Genomic DNA, 25,636 nt, shown 5'->3' with positions numbered 1-25,636 from the left:
ATGCCTTCACATTTGCCCTTGGCACTCAAGGCTTTATGCTGCCCCTTCTAGGGAAAACTAGGGCCACGGTCACAGGCAGGGCACAGGGTGACCAGAGCCTCATACTTCTGCCCTCCACCATCAGCACCCATGGTGCAGGTCAGAGGATGCCCCCATGGACTTGAGGGTGCGTAAGGAGGATCCGGCCAGGGGCAGTGGGAGCCCTCAGATTGCCCCCTGGAGGCAAGGAGCCATGGGGGGTCTGAGTCCCTTTGCCTTAACTGAACAAACCCCCTGCAAGGCCTTTTGCCCTACTAGGATCACCATGGTGTGTTTCCTGGCTCTTTCCTCAGACTTGGGACAGGAATGAGGATGGAGCTGGAACTGGAGTGGGGATGAAGATGGGCTGGGAACTGGAGGCTTAAGAGCAGGAGACTTTATTGGAAGGGTCTGCCTGGCCCTCCCCTCCAGCAGGGAGCCTCTAGAGGGAGGAGGGATGGTGGGGGTTGGCTTTCTGGCCTTCCCACCATGACTTACAGGACTTCTCCTTTCTAGAGAAGGGAAAGCAGACCTCGACCCTGCACTTTCTCGGGGTCCCGAGGCTTTCTCAGGAACTGGCCTGAGGAAGGCATGGGAACACAGTCTCCCCAAGTGCTTATGGCCTTCCGGGCCCGATCAAACACCTGAGAACACTGGGCACTTGAGCCTTACCTGGGGCAGGAGCATCAGTTCAACAGTCAAAGACCCTGTAGCTCAGCCAGGTGAAGGGCCTCCTTGCCTGAGGTCCCACAGCCACGAGTGGCAAGTTGGGATTTGGGACGGGGTTAAGTGGCTGGTGGCTTTTTTTTTTTCCACCAGAGCATGCTTAAGAAAGCCATGCTTATCCCCAGGAAGGAGGCACTGATGGGGAGTTTTGGCACCATAACAGTGAGGCAGGAGTTTCAAAGCAGTGGGACTTTTCTAGACTGAACTGGAGACTCATTGCAGGGGCAGACCAGGCCCTGGCCAAGTATCCTCCCCAGGTTGCTCTGTATTTGCCTTTCCGGCTGCTGGGGCTCCAGTCTCAGGGTTGACCGCAGCCTGGTATCAGCCCCAAGCCACCCCGGTCTGTGGGTTCTGGCTTGGGATGAGGCTGACTTCCTGTTTGTCTGTGTCCCCTGCGCTGTCCAAGCTGGCTGATTACCTGGGCCTGACATGCCCTCGCTCACATCCTCCCCTAAGCCTGAGCAGTACCTGGTGGGACCCCCATCCCTGTCAAGACCTCTCTCCCTGGGTCAGTGCTGCTCTGAGTCTGGGAGACGGAGACAAAGGCTGTGACCCTCATCTCCTGCCCCATGGCCTGGGTCCCTGCACGCCACTTGCCTGCCTGCCACTTCCATAGCACTATGGCTCGCCCCACACCTCACATCCTGTGATTCTCTCTGGAACCTGGGAACTATTCCTATGACTGTCCCACTGTTAAAGATGTGGAAACTGAGCTCAGTCAGGGGACATCTCGGCCTGCCCCTGACCCCAGAGACTCTCCACTGTGCTGCGTGCGGCCTCACACACCCTGACAACCTCTCACATTGCGCCACTTCCTTTTGTCTCCTACAGTGGGGCCTTTCTGACCCCACCAGCCACAAGCTGTCCCCACCCCACCCTTAGCTCCCTGATCTGACCCTACCCTTTTGCCCCCTTCCCTTGGGGACTCAGCTGTCCTCTTAACTTCCCCTGCCTATCACCCTGATATCCCAGCCAGCCAGGGGTCCCTAAATAAGCAGAGCTGGTGAGAAGGTGTGTGTGGGTGCTGAGAAGGGTCCCAGGGATTGCTGGGAGAAGCCTTCTAGCCCCCTACAAGGCTTCTAGCCCCCTACTCCAATCCCAGAGGGGTTCTTCAGATGGCTCCTTTGCCCAGTGCTGGGAAGCCCACATCAGCTGAGGGCACCTCTGGGTGCAGGGAGACTGATGGGGCCTTGCAGCCTGGCCCCTGGGCCTGCCTGAACCTGCCCAGCCCTGGGCCCTGAGGTCATGGAGACCTCCTCAAACCCCTTCCCGGGGGTGCTGTTCAAAGGCAGACAGGCCTGATGAGGTGCTAATTACTGAGCTAATTGGAGCTGAGTGAGCTACAGATGGCCTGGCTGACAGGAGGGAGGAACTGCCCAGGGGAGGGGGCTGCCCACAGAGGGTGAGGAGGAGGCCCAGGACCAGAGTCGGCTGTGTTTGTTCAGGAATTGTTGATTTACCAGCCCTGGCCAGCTGTCTTGCGACGCATCCTGGTCTCCTCCACACCTCAGCCCTGGCCTGGCTTTCTCTCCACAGGAAGACTTGTGCTCTGAGGCCACACATGTTGGAAGGGATCTTTCCTGAGCACTGGGGAGCAGAGTGCTCTGCTCCAGGGAGACTGGAGGAGGAGGGAGGTCAACCCTGTCCTGGTGTAACAGAAAGGAAAGGGACAGGGCACAAACTTTTGAAAGAATGATATAGCCCAAGGACACAACATAAACCAATTAGAATCAAATGGGACCAAGACGGCAGACAAGCTAGACCTTGATGCTCAATCAGCAAGTGAAATGACACACCCAGAGGTGTCATGATAGTTCCAAGGCACTGTCAAAAGACCAAGGAGTGGGCATGACCCGAATCTTGGAAATCTCCACTCCTTCCTCAAAATAGATGGAATAATCCTCCCACTCATTAGCATATGAAATTCAGTTCAGTTCAGTCGCTCAGTCCTGTCTGACTCTTTGTGACCCCATGAACCACAGCACGCCAGGCCTCCCTGTCCATCACCAACTCCCGGAGTCCACCCAAACTCATGTCCATTGAGTCGGTGATGCCATCCAACCATCTCATCCTCTGTGGTCCCCTTTTCCTCCTACCCTCAGTCTTTCCCAGCATGAGGGTCTCTTCCAATGAGTCAGCTCTTTGCATCAGGTGGCCAAAGTACTGGAGTTTCAGCTTCAACATCAGTCCTTCCAATGAACACTCAGGACTGATCTCCTTTAAGATGGATTGGTTGGATTTCCTTGCAGTCCAAGGGACTCTCAAGAGTCTTCTCCAACACCACAGTTCAAAAGCATCAATTCTTTGGCTCTCAGCTTTCTTTATAGTCCAACTCTCACATCCATACATGACCACTGAAAAACCTTGACTAGATGGACCTTTGTTGGCAAAGTAATGTCTCTGCTTTTTAATATGCTATCTAGGTTGGTCATAACTTTCCTTCCAAGGAGTAAGCGTCTTTTAATTTCATGGCTGCAGTCACCATCTGCAGTGATTTTGGAGCCCCCCAAAATAAAGTCAGCCACTGTTTCCCCATCTATTTCCCATGAAGTGATGGGACCAGATGCCATGATCTTAGTTTTCTGAATGTTGAGCTTTAAGCCAACTTTTTCACTCTCCTCTTTCACTTTCATCAAGAGGCTCTTTGTCTAAGATGACCATTGTATCTACTACTGTGGGCAGGAATCCCTTAGAAGAAATGGAGTAGCCATCATAGTCAACAAAAGAGTCCAAAATGCAGTACTTGGATGCAATCTCAAAAGCAACAGAATGATCTCTATTTGTTTCCAAAGCAAATAATTCAATATCACGGTAATCCAAGTGTACACCCTGACCAGTAATGCTGAAGAAGCTAAAGTTGAACGGTTCTAACTAACACCCCCAAAAGATGTCCTCTTAATTATACGGGACTGGAATGCAAAAGTAGGAAGTCAAGAAACACCTGGAGTAACAGGCAAATTTGGCCTTGGAGTACAGAATGAAGCAGGGCAAAGGCTAATAGAGTTTTGCCAAGAGAATGCACTGGTCATTGCATTTGAAATTACCCAGCCTATAAAAACTAACCATGCCATATTTGGCGGCTGCACTCACCCTCTGCAATGGCCCACACTCTGTCTATGAAGTGTGCTTCTCTCTAAATCTGAATAAACCCCTTCTTACTTATCACTTTCTCTCTCACTGAATTCTTTCTGCCATGAGACATCAAGAATCTGAGCTTCATTAGGTCCTGAAACCAGGTACCATGGGTTTTGGCTGGGTTTGAGTCCCATGCACATGGGCTCAAGTCCCAGTCTGTGGTGAACAGTTTCTCTGGGGTGGCAGGTGTGGGGCTGGGGCCCCTTGGGGTGCAGTCACTGAGCTGCATCATTGCGAAGGGGTCTGGGGCTCTTGCCAGCCCTGACGCTTTCTGGACCTTAGCCTGGGCCCTGTCCCTCAAGAACAGACCCGTGTGGCCTGGAGAGCCCGAGGAGGTGGATTTGTGCTCTGTAATGAAGGAGGCTCACAGATAAGGGATGAGACTGATGCCCAGACAGAGGGTGGGGGAGTTAGTATGGCCATGTTGATGCAACTTTTAAGGATTCTCTTCACAGCCCACCTTTCTGGCACAGTAGTTCTCAGCAGCCTGGAGTGAGAGGGTCTTTGTTCACCTAGGGCCAGAACCCAGGCCTCAGTAGAACAGTATGTGACTGTCATTCACGTCAGCCCATAGCAGCTCTAGCCCCATTGATGACGCCCCGTGGCTCCTGACCACATCCTGCATTCTGTCTGGTCTCCAGGCCTTTATAAAGCTGTCCCCAACCTTCCCACCACCACAACCCCCCAAAGCATACCCTCTCTGCTCCTTTCTGCCTAGTTAAGTCCTCTCCACTCTGCAGGCTCTGGTTCCATCTGCATCTCAGACAGCTCTGTGACCTTCTGCTTGACCTGCAGCCCTGGCTTCTCCACTCCATTTCCTCAGGGGGCCCAGGACCCAGACCAGGTAATCAGGAGAGAAAGCTGGGAGGCTAAACCTCCCCCAGGTGAATGCTTGTCCCCACTTCTCCTTCCTCCTAGGATGCTCTCAGAGCTCAGTGAGATAGTGGGTGTGAAAGGCCATTGGTAGTAATACAGGTTTAATAACATGATGACAATTATTCCAATTTTCCAAGTCCCCACTTCTGGGCCAGGCACCACATTAGGTACTTTCCATGCTTATCTTCTCACAGCAACCCTCCAGGGCTGGAGTTTCTGTCTGTACTTTTCAAGGAGGAACTGGAGGCTCAGCGAGGTCAAGCAACCCATCCAAAGTTAAACAGCAACTAAGTGACAGTCTGGGGACTCTTGAGTCCCTCCCTCACAATGGGGCGGGGGGTTGTTATTATTTTTTTGCCAACCTGTTTCCTTCCCCCTTTCCCCTCCCTCCCTGCCTGTTACCCTCTGCCTGGTGAGTTTGCATCATTACTAGGGCTCAGGGGTCCAATTAGGGGACCTCCTCAAGGGAGCTGCCTGAGGCAATCCCTATCCCAAGGGGGCCTCCCTGAGCCAAAGTTTTAATTAGCCATCACTGCTCTTCCTGAAACTCTGACTTGCCCATGGTGATACCAGCCAGGCTGGCTCTGTGGCAAGAGGCAGGACTGGCACCCAACCCAGCAGCACAGCTGAAGCAACCCTCGTTTGGGAGGGAAGCATGCCTGGTTCCCATCTCTGCACAGCTCCTATAGGTTCACCTCAACTTATGTTCTTTAATCCATTAAGTGGATTAATATAATAAATGAATGAAGTGACCTAACCCATTAAATGGATTACATAAGTTGATCACATTAATATTTATTATTGTTGTTTAGTTGCTAAGTCATGTCTGACTCTTTTGTGACCCCATGGACTGTAACCTGCCCCGTTCCTGTGTCCATGGAATCCCCCAGGCAAGAATACTGGGGTGGGTTGCCATTTCCTTCTCCAGGGGATCTTCCCAACCCAGGCATCGAAACTGTGTCTTCTACATTGGCAGGCGGGTTCTTTACCACTGAGTCACCAGGGAAGCCCTTAATATTTATAGAGCTGATACATTTAAATCAGTGCCTAGGACATAATCTAAAACTCATTGAGTCTTAAAAAAAAAAAATCAACTCCACAGGAGTAAGGCAAGGAAGGGGCAAGGGCAGGGCACAAAGCTATTCTTGGACATGAAGATGGCACATTCTGGGCTCACCTAGCAATACTGGGTGAACCATGTGTGGGCTGTCAGCATCTGTGATACTTGCCTCCTAGGAATGCAGGAAGGTTGCGACTGAGTACATGGCGGGGCTTGGAGGAAGGGGATGAGCAGGTGTGGAGAGGAGGCTATGTGCCGGGCGCTACGCTGAGCATATTATAAACTGCGCACTGCCTAATGAGACAAGGGTTACAATCCCATTCTACATGTCTGACTCTTTTGTGACCCCATGGATTGTAAGCTGCCCTGCTCCTCTGTCCCTGGAATCTCCCAGGCAAGGATACTGGGGTGGGTTGCCATTTCCTTCTCCAGGGGATCTTCCCAACCTAGGCATCGAACCCGTGTCTTCTACATTGAGGCAACTGAGTCTCAGGCAAATCAACATGTCCAGGGTCACACAACCACTGAGAGGCAGGGCAGGATTTAAAGGCAAAGCCTAAACCCTGTAACCTGGGCAAACAGACTCCTCGTGTCCCCACCTCAGGCCACAGGGTAGTGCCCTCAGTCCCTAAAGAGGGAAAAGTGCCCCTCTCTGCTCCCACTCAGCCTCCCGGAAACCTGAGTATAGGTGTTTGTGTGGGAGACCCTGGAGACCCCCTTAATGGGGCAGGGCTGTGGGTCTAAGCTGAGAAAATGACCAGGAGTTTCTGAGGCTGCAAATCTGAAGCATCACCCCCTCTCCTCCAGGCACATGAAGCCTCCTGAAGTGACCCTGGCCTCAACTGATCTGACTGCAAGGCTCCCCCTTCAGCAGCAATAGCTGTGCCAGCCCGAAGCCAGAGCCGAGCCCTCGGATGCAGTTGCCTGGTAACCAGCCCTAAGTGATGGAAACCCCAGTGGGCCATTAACGAGGGCACAGTGCCAACAGCCCGGCCCAAACCCCACTGCCCCAGCTGGCTTTAGGAAGGCTTCGACGGACAGTCCACCTGGCCTGCCCACGGGAGGACAAGAGGGTGCTCCAGCAGTAAGGGAGGGGCCCAGGCAGGGCCAGGAGGAACTGGGTTGGCAATCTCCCAAGACCTTTGAATTGGGGAGCTGGGCGAAGGTAATTCCCTATGGAGTCCAAGGCCTGACCGAGGTGAGGTGAGCACTGGGCAGGAGTCAGGGTTGTGGGTACAGCTCGCTCAGGCCCAAACCACCATCCTGGAAACAGCTGTGCTGTTCTGCCCAGGGCATGGAGGCCGGGGGAGGGAACCCCCAGAGAGAGGCCCTGGATGGGGAAAGGAAAGGAGGTGATTAGAGAGGCTGGCAAGAGTCCAGGCTCTGGTGGAGGGGAGCAGCCTCCTGCAACACCGAGGGGGAAGTGCGTCAGCCTCTCCCTGTCTCTCAGGGGCTCTTCTCTCCTCCTTACAACCCCAGCCCCAGGTTGGGGGCCTCCAAGGAAGGGGCTGCAGGCATCCAGGTGGAGCTTAGCCAGGTGTTTCTCCCTCCTAGGTCTGGGGGTAGGGGGTGGAACAAGAAGGAAGCCAGTGTTCAGACTGGAACAGGCCTTCAGGAGACCTGAACCCAGCTCCTTAGTTTCCCCATGTCGACCAATGGGCTGCCAATAGTCTGGGGTTTGCAGTCTCTGGTCCTGAGAGGCAGAGGGGGGCGTGCAGGGGAGGCTTTGCAGCAAAGGCTCCTCTTAGGCTCTCACCTCTGGGCCTGGGGAGGTTTTTCTGCCTTTTCTCCCTTTCAGATGTGCAGAGTCCTGCTTTGCCATGAACCCATCTCTCCACGACCATGGCTTGACTTAGCTTTGTGCTAGGTACTGGAGTCCCAGCTCTCAGGTAGACCCAGGCCCTGCCCAGGACCAAGGTCCATCTCCAGGTTAGTAGGGGAGCCCGGCTTGCCACCAGCCAGTTTAGTGGAATGCTAAGAGGCCTCAGAAGAGGTGACCAGATTGAGCCTGGAGCTCTGGAAGGCTTCTTGGAAGAAGGGACCTGAGCTGAGCCTTGAAGGCCAATAGGAGTTAGCAAAAAAAGGAGCTAGACAGGCAGCCAAGGTCCAGGGAGAGAATCTTCCAAAACTTGGAGGTGTCACCCGGCTAGGAAGTTGGACTTTGGGAGCTGCAGTGGCAGGCTGGCTGGAGAGGGTCAGTCAAGAGACAGGCAGAAGCCAGAGTGGAAAACTGGACCCTGAGGGCACTGGGGAGCGTGTGACACAGGGTCAGATGTGGGCGTTAGAACCACCTTCCTGGAGTTAGGGAGGGAATGTTTCCCACTGCTTCCAGCACCTAGCCAGACCCCTACCCACACACCCCCACCCCCACCCCACCGACAAGTGGCTTGGCTCTGGCACAGCCAGATAGGGGGCCTTTCCTGATTCAAGGCCCAGGACCCTATTTCTTGGGCTTCTTGGGCCACAGCAGCCCTCACCCCACACAAGCACACGTCATGCTGGAATGCCATGGTCTGTTTTACAGGCATCTCTCTCACTGACAGGAAAACAGCACCAGGATTCTACTCAGCACAAAGCTCAATAGTGGCAGGAAGGAGAGGAAGGACAGTCCATCCATCCTGGCTGCCAATTAATCAGAGGGTGCCCGCCACCACCCCCCTACTCCCCTGCAGTACATGGTCCCAAAGTGGCCTAGTGAAAGGCCTTCCCTTTTTCTTGATCTTTGGGATCCCCCTCTGAGAGACTCTGATTTCCTCTGGAGAGGAGTTCAGGCTCCTCCAGAATTTGGGAGGACTCCCAATTCCCTGCTTACCCAGGCATAATAGCAAGTTCTGCCCTCCTCCCCCAACCTGGCCCTCCATGCAGAAGGAAACTCTGGTTTACCAGCACAGTTTTGGGAAGTGGCTCACCACACACTGATCAGATCCTGTGAATCTTCCCCACCCCAGGTCCTATCCAGTCCAGACCCCCTGAGATGCCTGGTGCCCAAGCCAGCAGCCACTGGGACAGGGCCCTCCTCAGACTCTGTACTTGGGTGGCAGAGACTTCCTGACCACCAGCTGTGCCTAAGCCTTCTCTCAGAAGGGTTCAGGGTCACACAGTCTGGGGTTGGCAGGGAAAGTCCCAGCTCCTCTATTTTTTGGCTGTGTGGGCAAGCCGCTTCCCCCTTCCCCTCCAGAACTACTACTGATTGAGGATTTATTATCAAAAACCAACTGTGAACTCCTTGGATCTGCAGGCACTCTGTGACATGTTCTAATCATGACCATTTGACTGATGAGCAAACTGAGAGGTTAAGGGGCTTGCCTAAGGTGACACAGCCCAGCAGGTCACACCTCAGTTTGGTTGTTTTTCACACTCCTGCCTCATATGCTTGTTGTGAGATTTAAATGAGATCACATCTATCATGTGATGTACGGCACAGGGCCACATTCAAGGAGTGTGAACTGCTTGCCTTCTAGCCTTGCTCACCCACTGTTGCAGGGAAAAGCTGATTCTGACTCCATGTTGGAACTGTTTCATTGTCTTGCCTTTCATTGCTTTGTTACTATAATCGTACATAATGGCCTGCCTCGGAGAACCCCTGACCGATAAACCCAAGTGTCTCTGTTCAGGACCCCGTACACCTGTGGATGGCAGGAAGGAAGAAATTAACACATTCTTTTTCTGAAGCTTGCCATTCTACGAGATATTTGCAAGATTAACAGCCTTTGTTTCCTCACCTCCCCCATCTCTGATCTATAAAAGAACCTGGCACCCAGACCCCAATAAGATGGTTATTTTGAGACATTAGTCCACCATCTTTTCCATCAGCCAGCTTTCCAAATAAAGTCATGTTCCTTGCCTCAGCATCTCGTCCCCAATTCATTGGCCTGTCTTTCAGGGAACAGAGCGGGCTTGGACTCAGTAACACCACCAGCACGGAGCTAGCTGTTCCTCTGCTGGGTGGAAGGAGGGGAAGCATGAGGAAGTATAGAGGACCGAGCACCTTAAGGCAATCTGGGGGTCTCCCTGAAGGAGGCAATGCCTATAGCTAGGTCTGAAAGGACTGGGGAGCATGTTGCTGTGTGCCTTGGGGAAAGGCACAACATTGCTCTGTCTCTCTGCATATAGAAGGAGCTCCTGTGAGAAAGAAAGGAGATTTGTAAATAGCAGGTGTGGCCTCATTATAGTGAGGGACATTGTTATTAATAACCATGTGTAGGTAACAAGCTGAGGTTCAGGAAGCTGACCTTGCCTTCCCAGAGAGCCAGGAGGAGTAGTCAGTGTCTAGGGTCGGGTAGAGAAGGAGAATCTGCCTTCGGAGTCTATGCAGTTCTAGGGTGTGTGTGTGTTGGGGGTAGGGTGGGGAGGAATGTCCTTCCTTCCAGGCTTTTATATTCTACTGTGCCTCCAGCCAGGAAACCCATGTAAGGGCAGTATTCTCTTCTCTGCTTTGGCTCACACTGTTCCTTCCAACGGCAATACCATTTCTCCTCTCCATGACCACAGGCTAAGAATCACACTGGGCAGTGGAAGGGAGGGGGGATCCCAAGGCAGCCACCTTGTACTGGTTACCTTTTTTCATCCAACAAAGGCTTGATAGGCATCTCTCTCTACAGGCTCTGCACATGACCCTTAGGGTAGAGAAGAAGGGGGCAAGGTCATGCCTTCAGGAGCTCATAGTCAGCTGACACTCTACAAACATTTTAGGGTTTACAGCAATTTCCCACACTGATTTTGTTCAACATTCACTTCAGTCTGTGAGGCAGGTTTCATGGTTCCCATTTTGCAGATAAGGAAACTGAGGTTCAGAAAGTTACAAAGGTAGCATCTAAGTGATGCTGAAAAGGAATGGACAAGATGCTGATTAAGTGAAGACACTTTGTGATGTGTCTCTGAACTAAGACAAGCCTCACTGGGGCTGGGACTGCAGAATCTTGTGACCCCGTTGGGTCTCACCAGCCTTATCCTGGCCTGAGTGGGCCCCGCTCATGCTCAGAGAGATTGGAGAGAACACCTGGCCAGCTGAGCATACAACTTGACAGTCCTGAGACTAGACCCCGAATGCTGAGAACACTGCCCTCCACCCAACTCCTAATTACAGGGCAAAGACAGGGAAGTGGGTGTCTTAGAGGGGAGGGCAGAGTTGGTGAGGAGCAAGAGTGGGGAAGTACAGCCTGTGAGCTGAGACTGGGCCATGACCCCTGGTTGTCAGCACACAAATGCACTTTCCTGATCCCAACCTGCTGGGTGACTTTGGGAAAGCCCCAACCTTCTCTGAGTCCCTGCTTCCCAGCTCTCTCCAAACTCAATTCCTAAGGATCCTCCAGCTCTCAGTTGAGTGGCACCCTTTCTGCAGCCCCCGGGTGGCCTTTACTTCCTCTTCCTCCATGTTGTGCCCAGTCTCTGCTGCCCAGCTCCAGTGGCTCAAGCGTCATCCTTACTCTTGGAACCTGCAGTCCTAGGCCTGCTCTGCCCTCTGACTCAGGCAGGCCTGAACTTTGGGATCTAAGCAGGTGACCTGGGTGGTTTTGCCCCGTGATCGTGCTTTGACCTTTGGCATGTCCACCTGGTCCCTCCCTCCTCCATGGCACACACCTGTCCCCAGTCCTAGGACAGCCCAGGAAATGCAAGGGACCAGGTTTTTCAGAGAAGGCAGCAGCACTGCACCAAGGGGCTTGTCATCTATCATGAGATGGCCCAGAGAGGTAGCCCTTCCACCCCTCCAGCTCCTCCCTAGGTAATGGCCCAATCCTGGCTGGGAATGCTCCACCCCATCTGACCTCCCAGGCCAAACGTGCACAGGCCTGTTTTACTGAGGGAGATTTGTCCTAAAGGACAAGCGGATTCACTGAAGCCACTTAGCGAACCTCCCAGCATCCTTATACCTGGTTCACTTTGCATGTGTTAGTTGCTCAGTTGTGTACGACTCTTTACAACTCTATAGGCTACAGCCCGCCAGGCTCCTTTGTGCATAGGATTCTCCAAGCCAGAATACTGGAGTGGGTTGCCAGTTCCTTCTCTAGGGAATCTTCCTGACCCAGGGATCAAACCCAGGTCTTCACATTACAGGCGAATTCTTTATCATCTGAGCCACCAGGGAAGCCCTGGTTCTCTTTAGGGATGGGGAAATCACCCCTTCCTCAGAAGGTATGGGGCATAACCCGAACTGAGATAGGTTTGTAGGAATTTGCCCTCACCGGCTGCACCGAGAATGAGGGGACAGACTAAGGAGCCCTTCTCCAGGCTCCTAACGGAGAGGGTGATGGCAACCCACTCCAGTACTTTTGCCTGGAAAATCCCATGGATGGAGGAGCCTGGTGGGGTGCAGTTCATGGGGTCGCGAAGAGTTGGACATGACTGAGCAACTTCACTTTCATTTTCCACTTTCATGCTTTGGAGAAGGAAATGACAACCCACTCCAGTGTTCTTGCCTGGAGAATCCCAGGGACGGAGGAGCCTGGTGGGCTGCCGTCTATGGGGTCGCACAGAGTCGGACACGACTGGGGCGACCTAGCAGCAGCAGCAGCAACGCAACTGTACTAGCCAAGAGAGTCACATATTTAATACCAACACTTCTAAGCCTTACGACACCACCATTATAATATAATGTAATCCCAGTTTTACCGAAATGAGGAAACTAAGGCTCAGCGAGGTCAAGTGGCAGGCCCAAGTTCACAGAACTAAAAAGTGGCAATGAATGAAGGGTCTAACGGAGGCGTGTGATGGGCGCGCCGGGCGATGGCTTCGCGGAGAGCGGGGGGTTACAGAGTGTGCACAGCGCCGGCGGCCCGGTTCCCGGAGGGCTGGCAGAGGCAGGCCCTCTGCACCCCGGGGCTCAGGGGAGCACAAGCTCCCAGAGGCGCGGCCGGGCTCTGCCCCTGCTGCGCGGGCCGCCCCGCCCCCGCTCCGCCCCCAGCCCGCCCCGCCCGGGACCGCAGACGGCGCCCGGCGGCGGCGCGAACGGCAGCGAGGAGGGTGGCTCCGGGCTCGGTGCTCACCGCGACTTCCCGCGCAGGGCCCGGCCGGACCAGGACGCGCGTCCTCAGCGGCGCTGGAGGATGCGGCCGCGGTGCCGGGCAGCAGCAGCGGGAAGCCGGGTGCCCTGCAGGTAGGAGCTCGCCCACTCGGCGGGCGCGGAAACTTGGGCCGAGTTTGCGGGCGGCGCGTGGGGAAGGGGCGGGTGGCGCTGCCCCAGGGCGCCCCTACCGGCCGGTCCCGGGATGGAGCACGCTGGGCCTGGGCCGATGTGGCGTGGCTCCTACTTGCCGCGGAGGGGGACCCCGGCGGGCGGGCTGCGGGCAAGGGTCGCGCCGCTGCCCCGACTTTCCCTGGATTTCGAGGCCCCGGGGGCCTGGTAGCGCTCTGGAGCTCGGGTAACCGATCCGGCGCGGGGCTGGCGAAGAGGAGCTAAGGCCGAGCCCTCGGGCCTCCCGCGGGGCCCGGCTCACGTGGACTGCCCGGGCGGAGATGAGGGGGCGGCGGGGGCCTGGCCTGGGGGCGGCTGGCACTGAGACGCCTTGGGGCCCTGGACGCGCCCTGCTGGGACGGGACGGCCCTGCGGTTTCCTCGCTAAGGCTTGACTCACCCTCTGGCCGCAGCCCAGGCTGGCGGGATCGCCCGGAGGCGGTGGCTGCCCGAACTCTGCTGCCGGGCCGCCCCCTGCCCCGGCCCTCCCGCCAGTTTTTAGATGTCGGTCCGTGGGGCCCGGTGCGCCGACCTGCCCGCGTGCACACGTGTGCGGGACCCCGAGCGAGGGGAGAACGCAGTTCTGGAGGGGAGTGTGTGCAGATACGGGCCAGGCATGTACTTGCAGGCACGGGTTTGCATGGGTGGCGGCCTGTGTATCGGCCTGCTGGGGTGCACGTGCGCCCCAGCGCCACCGAATAGAGCATGGGGCCGGCCGGAAGCCGCCGGGGTCGGGTGCGGCGGCAGCCCCAAGGCCAGGTCGGTCGGTTGAGGGCCCCAGGCACTGGAGTTCAGGGCGAGGCAGGTAGAGGCCAGGGGCGTGGAGCGGATCCCGCCACCCTTCCCCCACCGCTAGAGCCTGGGCTGCCCCTAGATGCGGTTGTAGCGTACGCAGGGCCCAAAACCTCAGCCGGGGGAGGTGTGATAACACGGGAAGCGGAGCCGATTCAGCCTTTAAGAGGCGCTGGCCACAGCTGGGCAGGATCGCTCTCTTCTTCCTGGTCTTGCCCAATGTCTATCAGGAGACCCCTTAGGCGTTGGAACTGGGCCAGAGAGCTGTTTGCGCCCCCTGCTGTTTAGGGCAGGGATGGCACGGCGGCAGTGGGCTTCTCTCCTGGGCGCTGCTTGAGAATGGGCCTACCAGCCCAGCTCCAACTTGTCAGGAAGCCGCTGGGTGGCCCCAAGGGTGATGTGGCCCTGCTCCCTGGAGCCCTGCCCTTCTTCAAACAATTGCTTGCCTCTTGGGTTGTGTGAGGGAAGGAGGCACCTACATTTGGGCTACCACTTGGTGTGGAGAGGAGCCTTGCCTTGAGGGGTTGTGTGCTGGGCTCTCCACCTCCTAATAGCAGGAGGTCGTGTTACCCCCATACCCTTCATAGCCCTCTGCTGGTTCCCTGGAGCCCTCATCTCTCCCCCAATGACTTGGGGGGTCCCAAGTGGCCTCACCTTTATTGGATGAGTCCCAGGGGTGTCACAGGAAGTCCCCAGGGCGAAGGGCACACAATGGGCAGAGCCCAGGAGAGAATGGCTCTTGGGGGCCGGGGCTGGGTATGGAGAAGGTCCCAAGGAGTGGTGGGGTGGGGGAAGTGAGACTAGAGCCTACACTTAATTAACCCAGAGCTCCCCAAGGGCAGGGGTCTCAACACCACCCCCCCCCCCCAACCATACAACCACCTCTTGCAAAGCCGCTGCGCACCGGGGTGGGAGGCTTTCCCCTTGGGATGCAGCGCCCTGTTGTAGGGCACTGCCATCGGTATTGTGGCCCCGCTGCCCCTTCCTGTCTTCTCAGGAGCATCTGCTGCTTCAGGCTGGTCTGAGGTTAGTCTGGCCAGGAGGTGAGACAACTGTCTGAGTGTTGCCCGGCTTCCTTGGTGCACTTAGGCTGGAATAAGGGTGGTCACTGGCTCCCATAATACCCTTGGCTTTTCTTGGCATATTTTCAAAATGTGCCAGTCTAACTCTGAGCCTGTGGGTGTCATTGGTCACCAGCTGAAGGGAGAGAACTGCAGGGGTTGGGAGGGGGGGGTGGAGGTTGGTCTTGGCTTGGTGACAGAAACCTGTGACACCTGGCCCACGGCCTAATCATAGCAAGATTGAGCTTATTCATCCTTCTTAAGCCACCTGAGGGTTTCGGGGAACAGGGCACTGGGGGAGGTAGAAGCAGGTCAGTGTGGTTCTAGCAGACTGGCCTCAGATGACCTCGCCTGGGCCACGGGGTACCTGCTACCTTGAGGAAATCCGTGTTGACCTCTCTGGGCCTTGCCTGGCCTTGCTTGGGGACCTTAGAGTCTTTCTCTGGCATTCGGTTTTTCCTTCAGTACAAGGGGGTCATTGCCAACTAGCACTTTGTGACCCATAGAAGCTCCTCCCTGGATATTCACAGCTTCTCGCCTCTCCACCTGCTCCATGGTCCTGTGCTGCCCCCGTGTGCCTTGGGACAACTGCAGCTTGGGGGCTGGGATGGACACAGGCTCTCCTCCTGCACTTTTGTGGGAGCTTCCTGTTGGTGCCACAGCGCCATCTGCTGGACAGTCTTTGCTCTCCTGCTGGGGTTTGTTCTTGGGTGAGGGTGGGGGTTACACCAAAGGTTCCCCTGGGCCACCTCTCCTGGGGACTGCTACTCTCTAAAACCAAGCCAGTCACAGAGACAGAAACATAGATCAATGGAACAAAACAGAAAGCCCAGAGATAAATCCACGCACCTTGGACACCTTATCTTTGACAAAGGAGGCAAGAATATACAATGGAGAAAAGACAGTCTCTTTAACAAGTGGTGCTGGGAAAACTGGTCAACCACTTGTAAAAGAATGAAACTAGAACACTTTCTAATACCATACACAGAAATAAACTCAAAATGGATTAAAGATCTAAACGTAAGACCAGAAACTATTAAACTCTTAGAGGAGAACATAGGCAAAACACTCTGTGACATAAATCACAGCAGGATCCTCTATGACCCACCTCCCAGAATATTGGAAATAAAAGCAAAAATAGACAAATGGGACCTAATTAAAATTAAAAGCTTCTGCACAACAAAGGAAACTATAAGCAAGGTGAAAAGACAGCCTTCACCTGGGAGAAAATAATAGCAAATGAAGCAACTGACAAACAACTAATCTCAAAAATATACAGGCAACTCCTGCAGCTCAATTCCAGAAAAATAAACGACCCAATCAAAAAATGGGCCAAAGAACTAAACAGACATTTCTCCAAAGAAGACATACAGATGGCTAACAAACACATGAAAAGATGCTCAACATCACTCATTATCAGAGAAATGCAAATCAAAACCACTATGAAGTACCATTTCACACCAGTCAGAATGACTGCGATCCAAAAGTCTACAAGCAATAAATGCTGGAGAGGGTGTGGAGAAAAGGGAACCCTCTTACACTGTTGGTGGGAATGCAAACTAGTACAGCCACTATGGAGAACAGTGTGGAGATTCCTTAAAAAACTGGAAGTAGAACTGCCTTATGATCCAGCAATCCCACTGCTGGGCATACACACTGAGGAAACCGGAAGGGAAAGAGACACGTGTACCCCAGTGTTCATCACAGCACTGTTTATAATAGCCAGGACATGGAAGCAACCTAGATGTCCATCAGCAGATGAATGGATAAGAAAGCTGTGGTGCATATACACAATGGAGTATTACTCAGCCATTAAAAAGAATACATTTGAATCAGTTCTAATGAGGTGGATGAAACTGGAGCCTATTATACAGAGTGAAGCAAGCCAGAAAGAAAAACACCAATACAGTATACTAACGCATATATATGGAATTTAGAAAGATGCTAACAATAACCCTGTGTACGAGACAGCAAAAGAATCACTGATGTATAGAACAGTCTTATGGACTCTGTTGCAGAGGGAGAGGGTGGGAAGATTTTGGAGAATGGCATTGAAACATGTATAATATCACGTATGAAACGAGTTGCCAGTCCAGGTTCGATGCACGATACTGGATGCTTGGGGCTAGTGCGCTGGGATGACCCAGAGGGATGGTATGGGGAGGGAGGAGGGAGGAAGGTTCAGGATGGGGAACACATGTATACCTGTGGCGGATTCATTTTGATATTTGGCAAAACTAATACAATTTGTAAAGTTTAAAAATAAAATAAAATAAATTAAAAAAAAAAAAAAGAATACTGGAGTGGGTTGCCATTTCCTTCTCCAGCGGATTTTCCTAACCCAGGGATTGAACCCACGTCTTCTGCATTAGCAGAAAAAAAAGTATATATATATAAAATAAATAAATTTTAAGAAAAGATAATAATAATAAAAAGTAATAATAAAACCAAGCCAGTATGTGTCCTTCTGGGCCTAGGGACTTGGTTCCAGGTCTGTCTGCCATTTTTTAAGAAGACTGAGAGGTCAGAAAATGAGATCTAGAGTGTCGCAGGAAGTCTGGATTTCTAGACAGTGCCTGATTCCACACCTTGGCTGCTGTAGGAATCTGGAAATCACTGTGGCATCTAAGACTTCAGAGCTTGTAGTGGGAAGTAGGAAGCCTGCTTCTCATGCCATCTCTTCCATCAGTGACTGGGATAAACAGGACTCCTCATCTATACACGGATGGAAGCAGGAGCAGGAGGAGTAACCAAGCAAAGTGACCCCAGAGTCTGAAACTTCAGAAGGGGTCTTGGGAGTCAGTGGAGTAAAGCTGAACTGAAGGGACTCCCGGAGTGGGGTAGGGGTATAGTAGAGCTACTGTGTAAGAATTCTTTAAGCCAAGGGTTTTACAGCTTTAGAAATAAAGTTGGCTCCTGCATGCATTCATTCATCCATACATGAATGGGTGTACTTAGCATATGTGAACCCATACATGAATGGGTGTACTTCGTGTCCATATGTGATTGTACTCAGTGAGCATCTACCAAGTGCCAAGTTCTTAGGCATGGCAGTGAGTCAGTGAGAACAGCAGTTCTCTGCTGCTTGCCTGTGGCCTGTGTTTTGACAGCCCCTGCCTCTTCTCTCTCCCAGGTCAGCGTTTGAGTAGCTGGGGCCCTGGAGGGCTTGAAGCCTTCACAGTGATGGCGGAGAAGCGGCCACTGGGGACCCTGGGGCCTGTGATGTATGGGAAGCTGCCCCGCCTGGAGGCAGACTCCGGGCCCGGCCACAGCCTGCCCCCCTCTGCTGGAAACCAGGACTCCTGCAGCTACAAGGGTGCCTACTTCTCCTGCCCCATGGGGGCTCCTCCTAAGACAGGGTCTGAGCGATTGGCACCTTGGACCCCGTACCCACCCTTGTACCCTACCAGCATGGCAGGACCCCCACTCCGAGCAAACAATCTTCTGACCAGCTGCCTGCTCTACCGCCCGTCCACAGAAAGCTCTGAGAAGGTGCAGGACTCTGGCCCTGTCGAGCTCCTGCCCTTTGGTCCCCAGTCTCACTCCTACCCAGGTCCCCCACTGGCAGCACCCAAACCTGTCTACCGTAGCCCCCTGTGTTACGGGCTCGCGACTTGCCTGGGAGCGGGGGCACCGAAGAAGCCTCTGGATGTTGACTGGACGCTGGTGACCGGGTCCTTGTTACCACCAGTGGGCCCATCTTGTTCTCTGCCCCCAGCCTCTGGCAAGGGCCAGTTCCTGGATGGCACCTTCTTGCGTGGGGTGCCAGCTGGGGCATCTGACAAAGACTCCTCGGTGAGCTTCTCCCCCTGCCAGGCCTTCTTGGAGAAGTACCGGGCCCTCCATGGCACAGGCTTCCTGGCCTCGAAGTATGCAAGTCCTTACTCTGGGGACCCCAAGCAGGCATTGTCTGAGGGCCCCCCGAGTCCTTGGACCCAGCTGGCCCAACCCCTAGGACCAGCCTGCCAGGATGCAGCGCCCCCACACTATCCGCTGCCCCACCCCACACAGCCCGTGCCTTGCCCGCCAGCCTGTCGCCACCCAGAGAAGCCAGGCAGCTACAGCTCAGTGCTCCCACTGCAGCCACTGGGAGCCCCCAAGGGGGCCGGGTACCCAGCTGGTGGGCTAAACAGCCCCTACCTGAGGCAGCAGGCCATTCAGACACCCTATATGCCCCCAGTGGGGCTGGACCCTTACGCCTACCCCTCCGCCCCACTCCCGGCACCCTCGCCAGGCCTCAAGCTGGAGCCGCCTCTCACCCCACGCTGCCCACTGGACTTTGCCCCCCAAACGCTGGGCTTCCCCTATGCCCGGGAGGACCTCTCTCTCTATGGAGCATCCCCAGGACTTGGAGGGATGCCACCTTCCCAGAACAGTGTGCAGGCCTTGCCAAAGCCCGGGGCATTCCAGCGGGCATGCCAGCCTCTGCCTGCCAGCCGGCCGTGCTCAGAGCCCATGAGGCCTGCAGAGAAGCCCGTGCAGGAAGCCGAGGAGAAGATGTGGCTGCCCAGCTGCAGAAAGGAACATCCCCAGCCACAGCCACAGGCCCAGGCCCAGCCCCAGCCACAGGCCCAGCCCCAGCCCCAGCCCCCGCCCCGGCTTGATGAGCACCCCGGGGCACCCATTGTCATCGGAGATAGTCCAGTTCCGCGCACCCCACCGCCGCTCCCACCCTGTGCCCAGGAGCGCCAGTCTCTGCCACAGAATGAGGGCTCACTGCCCCCCAGCTCTCCACCCATGCCGGTCATCGACAATGTCTTCAGCCTGGCCCCCTACCGTGACTACCTGGATGTGCCAGCACCCGAGGCCCCAGCTGAGCCTGAACTGGCCCCAGCCCCCAATGAGAGCCACGACAGAGACTGTGGAAGGTCCCTGCCTGCCCAGGAAGCCCCTTCCAGTGAGCACCCCTCACTTAAGGAGGAGGTGGCTCTGGACTTGAGTGTGAAGAAGACCACCGCCGAGGCCTCCCCCACCAAGGTCCCTCATCCCATGGGACGTGCCAAGCCCACCGCAGCCGTGGATATGCCGGCCACAGGAAGCAATGTCTCCAACGTGCCAGGTACAGGGGACACGGTCTCCGATCCGCAGGGCCTGCAAAAGGCAGTCACAGAGGTGCCAGAACCACCTGGGCTACCAGTGACCACAGAGGCCACCCCAAGGACCAACTTCCACAGCTCGGTGGCCTTCATGTTTCGAAAGTTCAAGATCATCCGGCCAGCACCCTTGCCTGCAACTGTGGTCCCCTCTGTGCCCACGCTGGCCCCTGCCCCAGCCCAGCCCGTACCCACCCCCACTCCCGTGCCCCCTGGACTACAGATGCTCACCCAGCCCTTGCCCATGGCCTGCTTTGGCCTGACACTGCCCAGCCCTCCAGCTGTAGCCATGGCCTCCCCTGCCTCCATGCCTGCCCCAGCTCCGTCGCCCGCACCGGCTCCGGCTCCAGCTCCCGCTCCAGTTGCTGGCCCCTCCCCAGCTTCTACCCCCACCACGGCCGACTCCTCAGAGCAGCACTTCGCAGGACTGCACGCATCCTTGTGTGATGCCATCTCAGGCTCCGTGGCCCACTCCCCACCTGAAAAGCTGCGCGAATGGCTCGCGACGTCTGGGCCCTGGGGCCGGGCGGCGTGGCAGGACTGCCAGGGCGTGCAGGGGCTGCTGGGCAAGCTGCTGTCGCAGCTGCAGAGCTTCGTGTGCACGCAGCAGTGCCCCTTCCCCCACGTGGTGCGGGCCGGAGCCATCTTCGTACCCATCCACCTGGTGAAGGAGCGGCTGTTCCCGCGGCTGCCGCCCGCCTCCGTGGACCACGTGCTGCAGGAGCACCGCGTGGAGCTGCGGCCCACCACACTGTCGGAGGAGCGGGCCCTGCGGGAGCGGGCCCTGCACGGCTGCACCTCGCGCATGCTGAAGCTGCTGGCGCTGCGCCAGCTGCCCGACATCTACCCAGACCTGCTGGGCCTGCAGTGGCGGGACTGCGTCCGCCGCCAGCTGGGTGAGCATGGGGCCACCCCCGTAGCCGCCGGAGCTGTGTGAGCGAGTGACAGGTGTGTGGGCTGTGTGAGTGGTCACCGCTGGGGGCTGAGGGATTCCTGGGCCTCTGGGAAGGACTCATGCCTGGTACGGGGGAAAGGCAGGGGCTGGCTTCCTGGGGGGGGCCCCCATCCCTCTTCACCCCCAGTGTCAACAAGCACCTTCACAGCCTCCTCTGTGAGCCCCTGAGCATGTCAGCTTGCCAGCTGCTGTGTCCCCAGGGAAACTTGGCCTTCCTTCCCGGATCCCTGCCCCGCTTCTTCCTCCGTTGTGCCTTTTCCATCTTTGGTGCAAGTCTCTCCTCTGGTGTTCCTGGGGCTCTGACCAGGCCCTGAGTTCTGTCTGAGGTCATTTCCCCTTGTGTGTGTCCTGCCCCAGCTCCACATTTCTGAGCTCAAACCCCAAGTCCCCGATTGCTTGCTGGGCTTCTGCACCTGGGGTCTCTCCCGACCCTTAGCTTCACCCAACCCCACTCCTGAGCATCTGCCTGACTTGCTTCCCACCCCAGTCTGTCCCAGCTCAGCGAGCAGCACTGTGCTCACCCAGCACTCAGTAGTTCCCCCGTCCTCCCAGGCAGACACTGGAGTTGCCTGTGAGTCGGAGTGCTGTTCTGTGGTTTGCTTTTCCCTGCCACATGAAGTCTGTGCGTGGTATGCTCGCCTGTGACCTTGTGTCTGAGGGCATCTTCTGCATCAGGTCAGGCAGCTGGACCTTGCTCTCAGGAGGGGCTGAGTGCCGCCCGGGTGGACCGTGGCCATCGTACTTAGCCAGGGCTTTGGTGATGGCACCAAGTGGTGTCTGTCGCTGCCTGTCCTGCTTCGGGACATTTGGCATCGAAGGCTGAGGCCCCCTCTGTAGTCCGCGCCCACCTGACCTTCCGTCCTCCAGGCCTCTGGCTCTGTCTCCGCAGAAACTCTTTCCTGTCCCCTTCCCATCCTGGCAGCCTTCCCCTGGACTTCCATCTGGTCCAGGCTCCATAGAGAGGAGACCTGAGGCAACAAGGTATAGATGTGGAGCTTGGGGTCTGAGTGACGAGCATTGCTGACCCCTGAGCACTTAAGAGATTGAGTTATTTGCCCTAATGGGGTGCAAAGAACATGCAAATGCAAGTATTCTATTCTTGGATGAGAAGGAATGAAGGTGGATGGGTGTTGATGCCTCACTCACAAGCCCCCCAGCCAGTCTTATCTCTACATTTGGGCTCTCTGGGGCCCACAGAGGGGCGGGTCATTTTTCCTGTGCTGCCTGCTGGGCAGTGGGGTCCAGACCGAGTCTATGAAAGTGGGGTCCAGCTTCCTGCCTCAGGCTGCATTTTGGGGCCCCATCTCCACCCTTCCGTATCTTTGTGGAGCTGCTCCTCAGAGGTGTCCTTAGACAGGGCTCCCCTGACAGCCTGCCTTCCAAGCAGGAGCCCCCTCCCACCCCTCCCCCCGGGCAGTGCTCTCAGCCCAGCCTTGCCTGGGCTCTGGCCCTTGTTCTGGCTCTGGGGGTGATGTGTCAGGGCCCCCTCTGTTCCCCAGTTCCCACAGCTATTCATTGAGCCTTTAGATCAGACCAGTGGTATCTGGCCTGTTGCGCCCCTTTCCTCTCGTCCTTGTTCCCAGACAGGCCCTGGCGGGGGGCCCTCATTAGATATAGTGCTGGCATCACCTGGGGAGAGGCCCGCCTTTTTGGCTTGACGGGCTCGACAGTCTTGTCCGTGGGCATGTGCTGGGAAGGGTCGTGATGTCTGTGACCTTACCAGGGCTGCCCTCACCCGGGACAGCAGAACCACTGGTTTAGCTGGTTTTGGGGGCCCAAAGATGGGACCTGAGGGTGTTCTGGGTCTGCGGTCTGACAGTCTGTTCATTTTCCAGGTGACTTTAACACTGAGCCTGGATCAGTGCCCTCTTCAGAATCCACCATGGCCAGAGAGGAGCCGGGGAGCCTAGACCTGACTTGGAAGTCGGCTGCCCCCAAAGCCAAAAAGCCAGGGAGGAAGCCACCGACCCCTGGCCCAGAGAAAGCAGAGGCTACCGCTGCGGGGGGGTCCCGAGGTGCCTCCCCCACCCCTGCTGCTGGCGCCAGCTTGCCCGGCCCCACGGTGAAGGCACGCTTCCGCAGCCTGCTCGAATCTGCCTGGCTCAATGGCCTGGCACTGCCCACTTGGGGCCACAAGGCCTCAGGACCGGACCGGACCGCACCACGCCCGCAGCTGTTGGGCAGCCAGAGCCACCAGCTGTAGCCTTGGATCACCACTGCTGTTTGGAGATCTGTGGATCGCTCTAAGCCCCGCTTCTGCCATTCCAGCTACTGAGGACTAGGAGCGGACACAGCCTTGCGGTTTTTCCAGCTTTTACCCTGCTCCCCGCCCCTCACCCCAGGCTGGGCTGAGAGCCCCTGAACTTTTAACTTGAGGGTGTTTATCAGAAAGGATATTTCCTATTAGAGAAAACGTGTGGGCCTTGGAGCACAACAGACTTGGGCTTGAGTCCTGGCTCCTGTTCCTGGCTGTGTAACTGGGCGGGCCCCTGCCTCTCTTGTGCCCATGGTTCTCCATTTGTAAAATAGCACAACACAGCCTACCTCAGAGGGTTGTTGTGGAGTGGTGCCCGACACACACCCGTCACGGTTTGCTCTCTGCTTCCTGCCCCAGGACAGGAGACGGGATCTCAGCTGGGGCCTTCCTCCAGAAAGTCTTGGTGTCATCTTAGAGTGGTCCCTTGTCTAGTGTATGTGGCTCACACACTTTCTAGAGTCATTTCTGAGGGAAGCTTAGAGCTGCAGCCCCAGCATTGGGGGTTTGACCCTAACCCCCCAGTCTGGAGCTCCCTGAGGGAGCTCTTCCCCTTCCACAGGGGCATAGGGATACAGCCCGGGGCTGGCATCCTTGCCCTGCTGCTTTTGCCCCTGGGGGGCCCTGGCCTGTGATGAACTGACCCAGTGACTTCCCTGTGCTGCTGCCGTGACCTGGTGCATTTCCCCCAGAAGTTATGTGTTTGCAGGAAGCCAAGCAGCTACAGGGACTCAGGGACTCAAAGGGACAGGCTGAGTGACAGCTCAGCCCTGGAAGTCTCCGAAGATGTCAACTAAGTAAGGACTTTGGCCCTCCCCACACCAGGGTCCCAGCAGCCAGGCCTGCTGTGGTTAGCTCCTTGCAGAGTGCTGAACTGAGCCAGAGACTGGCAAGTTGGGCCCCTGGCCTAGTTAAGGTTTGTAATAAGGCTGTGGGCCCTGGAGACAGGCCATTAAACATTAAAAACATTTGGGTTGTTTTGGACCTGAGGCTTGACTTTGTCTTAATGAGGGTAGGGGTATGTGTCACAGGTTGGTTCCATGTGTCATCACCAGGTCCCTCGCCCTTCATTCACAGTCTGCAGCTCTCTGCTCCCAGCCCACACGTGCCGAGGCTCTCCAGCACCCTCTGCCCGCTAGCTCTGGCCATGTGGGTCCTGGGGGTTACTAGTCTGTAGCCCACTGCCCAGTGAGAAATGCTGGTCACCAGACACCATCGCATACCCCTCTCCCAGGACCAAGGACATGCCTGCCAAGTTCTAGGTAGGACAGAGCTGTCCCCATCCCCCCACCCCACCCCTGGGACAGCCCCTCTCACATCTTAGCTGGGCTTAGGTTCCCTTCAGACACCTTGCCTCTGCTGGCCTGTATTCCTACAGGTTTGTTCTCAGGGCTGCCGAGGTGCTTCCTAACCATCCATCTGGGCAGGACCAGTCCATGAGAGCTGGTCACACCTACCAGCATCAACCCTAGTACCTGTGGGTTTTCACTGAGCTCAGCTACATTATTGTGTAGACCCGTTGGCTCCTGTAGTCTAACCACACAGGCCTGAGGAGTGCCCTGGCCTTTGATGGGGGAAGGGAAGTGTGTGTTCAGTCGTGTACAACTCTTTTTGACCCCACGGATGGTGTAGCTTGCCAAGCTTCTCTGTCCATGAAATTCTCCAGGCAAGAATACTGGAGTGGGTCACCATTCCCTTCTTCAGGGGATCTTCCTGACGCAGGAATCAAACCCAGGTCTTCTGCGTTGCAGGTGGATTCTTCAGTGTATGGGCCATCAGGGAAACCCAAAATGTGAGTCGCCTCTGTGGACTGTACAGGAATTGAACCCACGACCTTGGCATTAATTGCACCACGCTCTAGTCAACTGAGCTAACCAGGAAACAGGCAACTCTGACACACGTGACTATAGGGCAGAACCCAGGGGGAGAGTGCAGTGGAAGCTCAGAAGGGGCTCAGTGAGAAGGTGTCCTTGGGTTCCAGACGAGATGCTTCCTGCGTGGAAGCCACGTAGGAAGATGCAGGTGAAGGGAGTGCCAGGTGTGGCCTGAGGAAGACCACGTGCGGAGGCTCGGGCAAAGTATCTGGGAAGGATTAGAAGTGTGGCGGGAGTGTGGGAGCAAGGTGGAGAGGGTGGGGCCTGGTTACGGCTCAGTCCATCCTGCTGGCAGCTCAGTCAGTCCTGCAACCTGAAGAGCTGGGGTGTGGTTCGTGTTGTTTCTAGGAAGGTGAAGAGCAGAGAGTCTGAATCACTCGGGGCTACTAGAGGGAGAGACAGGACTGCACTGAAAGCCTTGGGTTTTGTCCACAGTTGCCAGCCCCTTGGTGGATTTGGCTCTGATTCTTGCTTCTTTACTTTCTTATTTTCTTTTCCCTCCTTCCTTGCCCCCCTCCGTCTGTCCCTTCTTTCCTGCCTGCCTTGTACACCTACAGCGTCCCTTGTTACCTGCCAGAGTGCACATCCTGCCAGCCATTCCAGGGCAGGAACTGAGGCCCCA

At 55.9% G+C, this 25,636-nt stretch overlaps 1 protein-coding gene across 2 annotated transcripts; it reads left to right on the top strand.

The window, feature by feature from the left end:
* The first annotated feature begins 12,569 nt into the window (after positions 1–12,569).
* C21H15orf39 (chromosome 21 C15orf39 homolog) lies at positions 12,570–24,124 on the top strand. Of its 2 annotated transcripts, none has more exons than XM_027521257.1 (3): positions 12,570–12,908; positions 17,972–20,827; positions 22,722–24,124. In XM_027521257.1, the coding sequence occupies exons 2-3, from the start codon at positions 18,022–18,024 to the stop codon at positions 23,087–23,089; spliced, it is 3,174 nt and encodes a 1,057-aa protein (XP_027377058.1). In that variant the 5' UTR covers positions 12,570–12,908; positions 17,972–18,021; the 3' UTR covers positions 23,090–24,124. The 2 variants fall into 2 exon arrangements, with proteins under 2 accessions (XP_027377058.1, XP_027377059.1); XM_027521258.1 differs by having other exon boundaries at positions 17,972–20,879.
* The last annotated feature ends 1,512 nt before the right edge of the window (positions 24,125–25,636 follow it).

The sequence above is a fragment of the Bos indicus x Bos taurus genome, chromosome 21 (genome assembly GCF_003369695.1).
Source record: "Bos indicus x Bos taurus breed Angus x Brahman F1 hybrid chromosome 21, Bos_hybrid_MaternalHap_v2.0, whole genome shotgun sequence".
Classification (NCBI taxonomy): domain Eukaryota; kingdom Metazoa; phylum Chordata; class Mammalia; order Artiodactyla; family Bovidae; genus Bos; species Bos indicus x Bos taurus.
The sequence above is the reverse complement of the archived record's forward strand: the minus strand, read 5'-3'. Positions and strand labels throughout refer to the sequence as shown.

Bases quoted from the DNA above. Each gene is read 5' to 3' on its own strand.
- C21H15orf39 (XM_027521257.1), top strand. From the start codon at position 18,022: ATGGCGGAGAAGCGGCCACTGGGGACCCTGGGGCCTGTGATGTATGGG. The intron at 20,828-22,721 runs GTGAGCATGGGG...TTCATTTTCCAG, and splicing joins CTGCGTCCGCCGCCAGCTGG to GTGACTTTAACACTGAGCCT.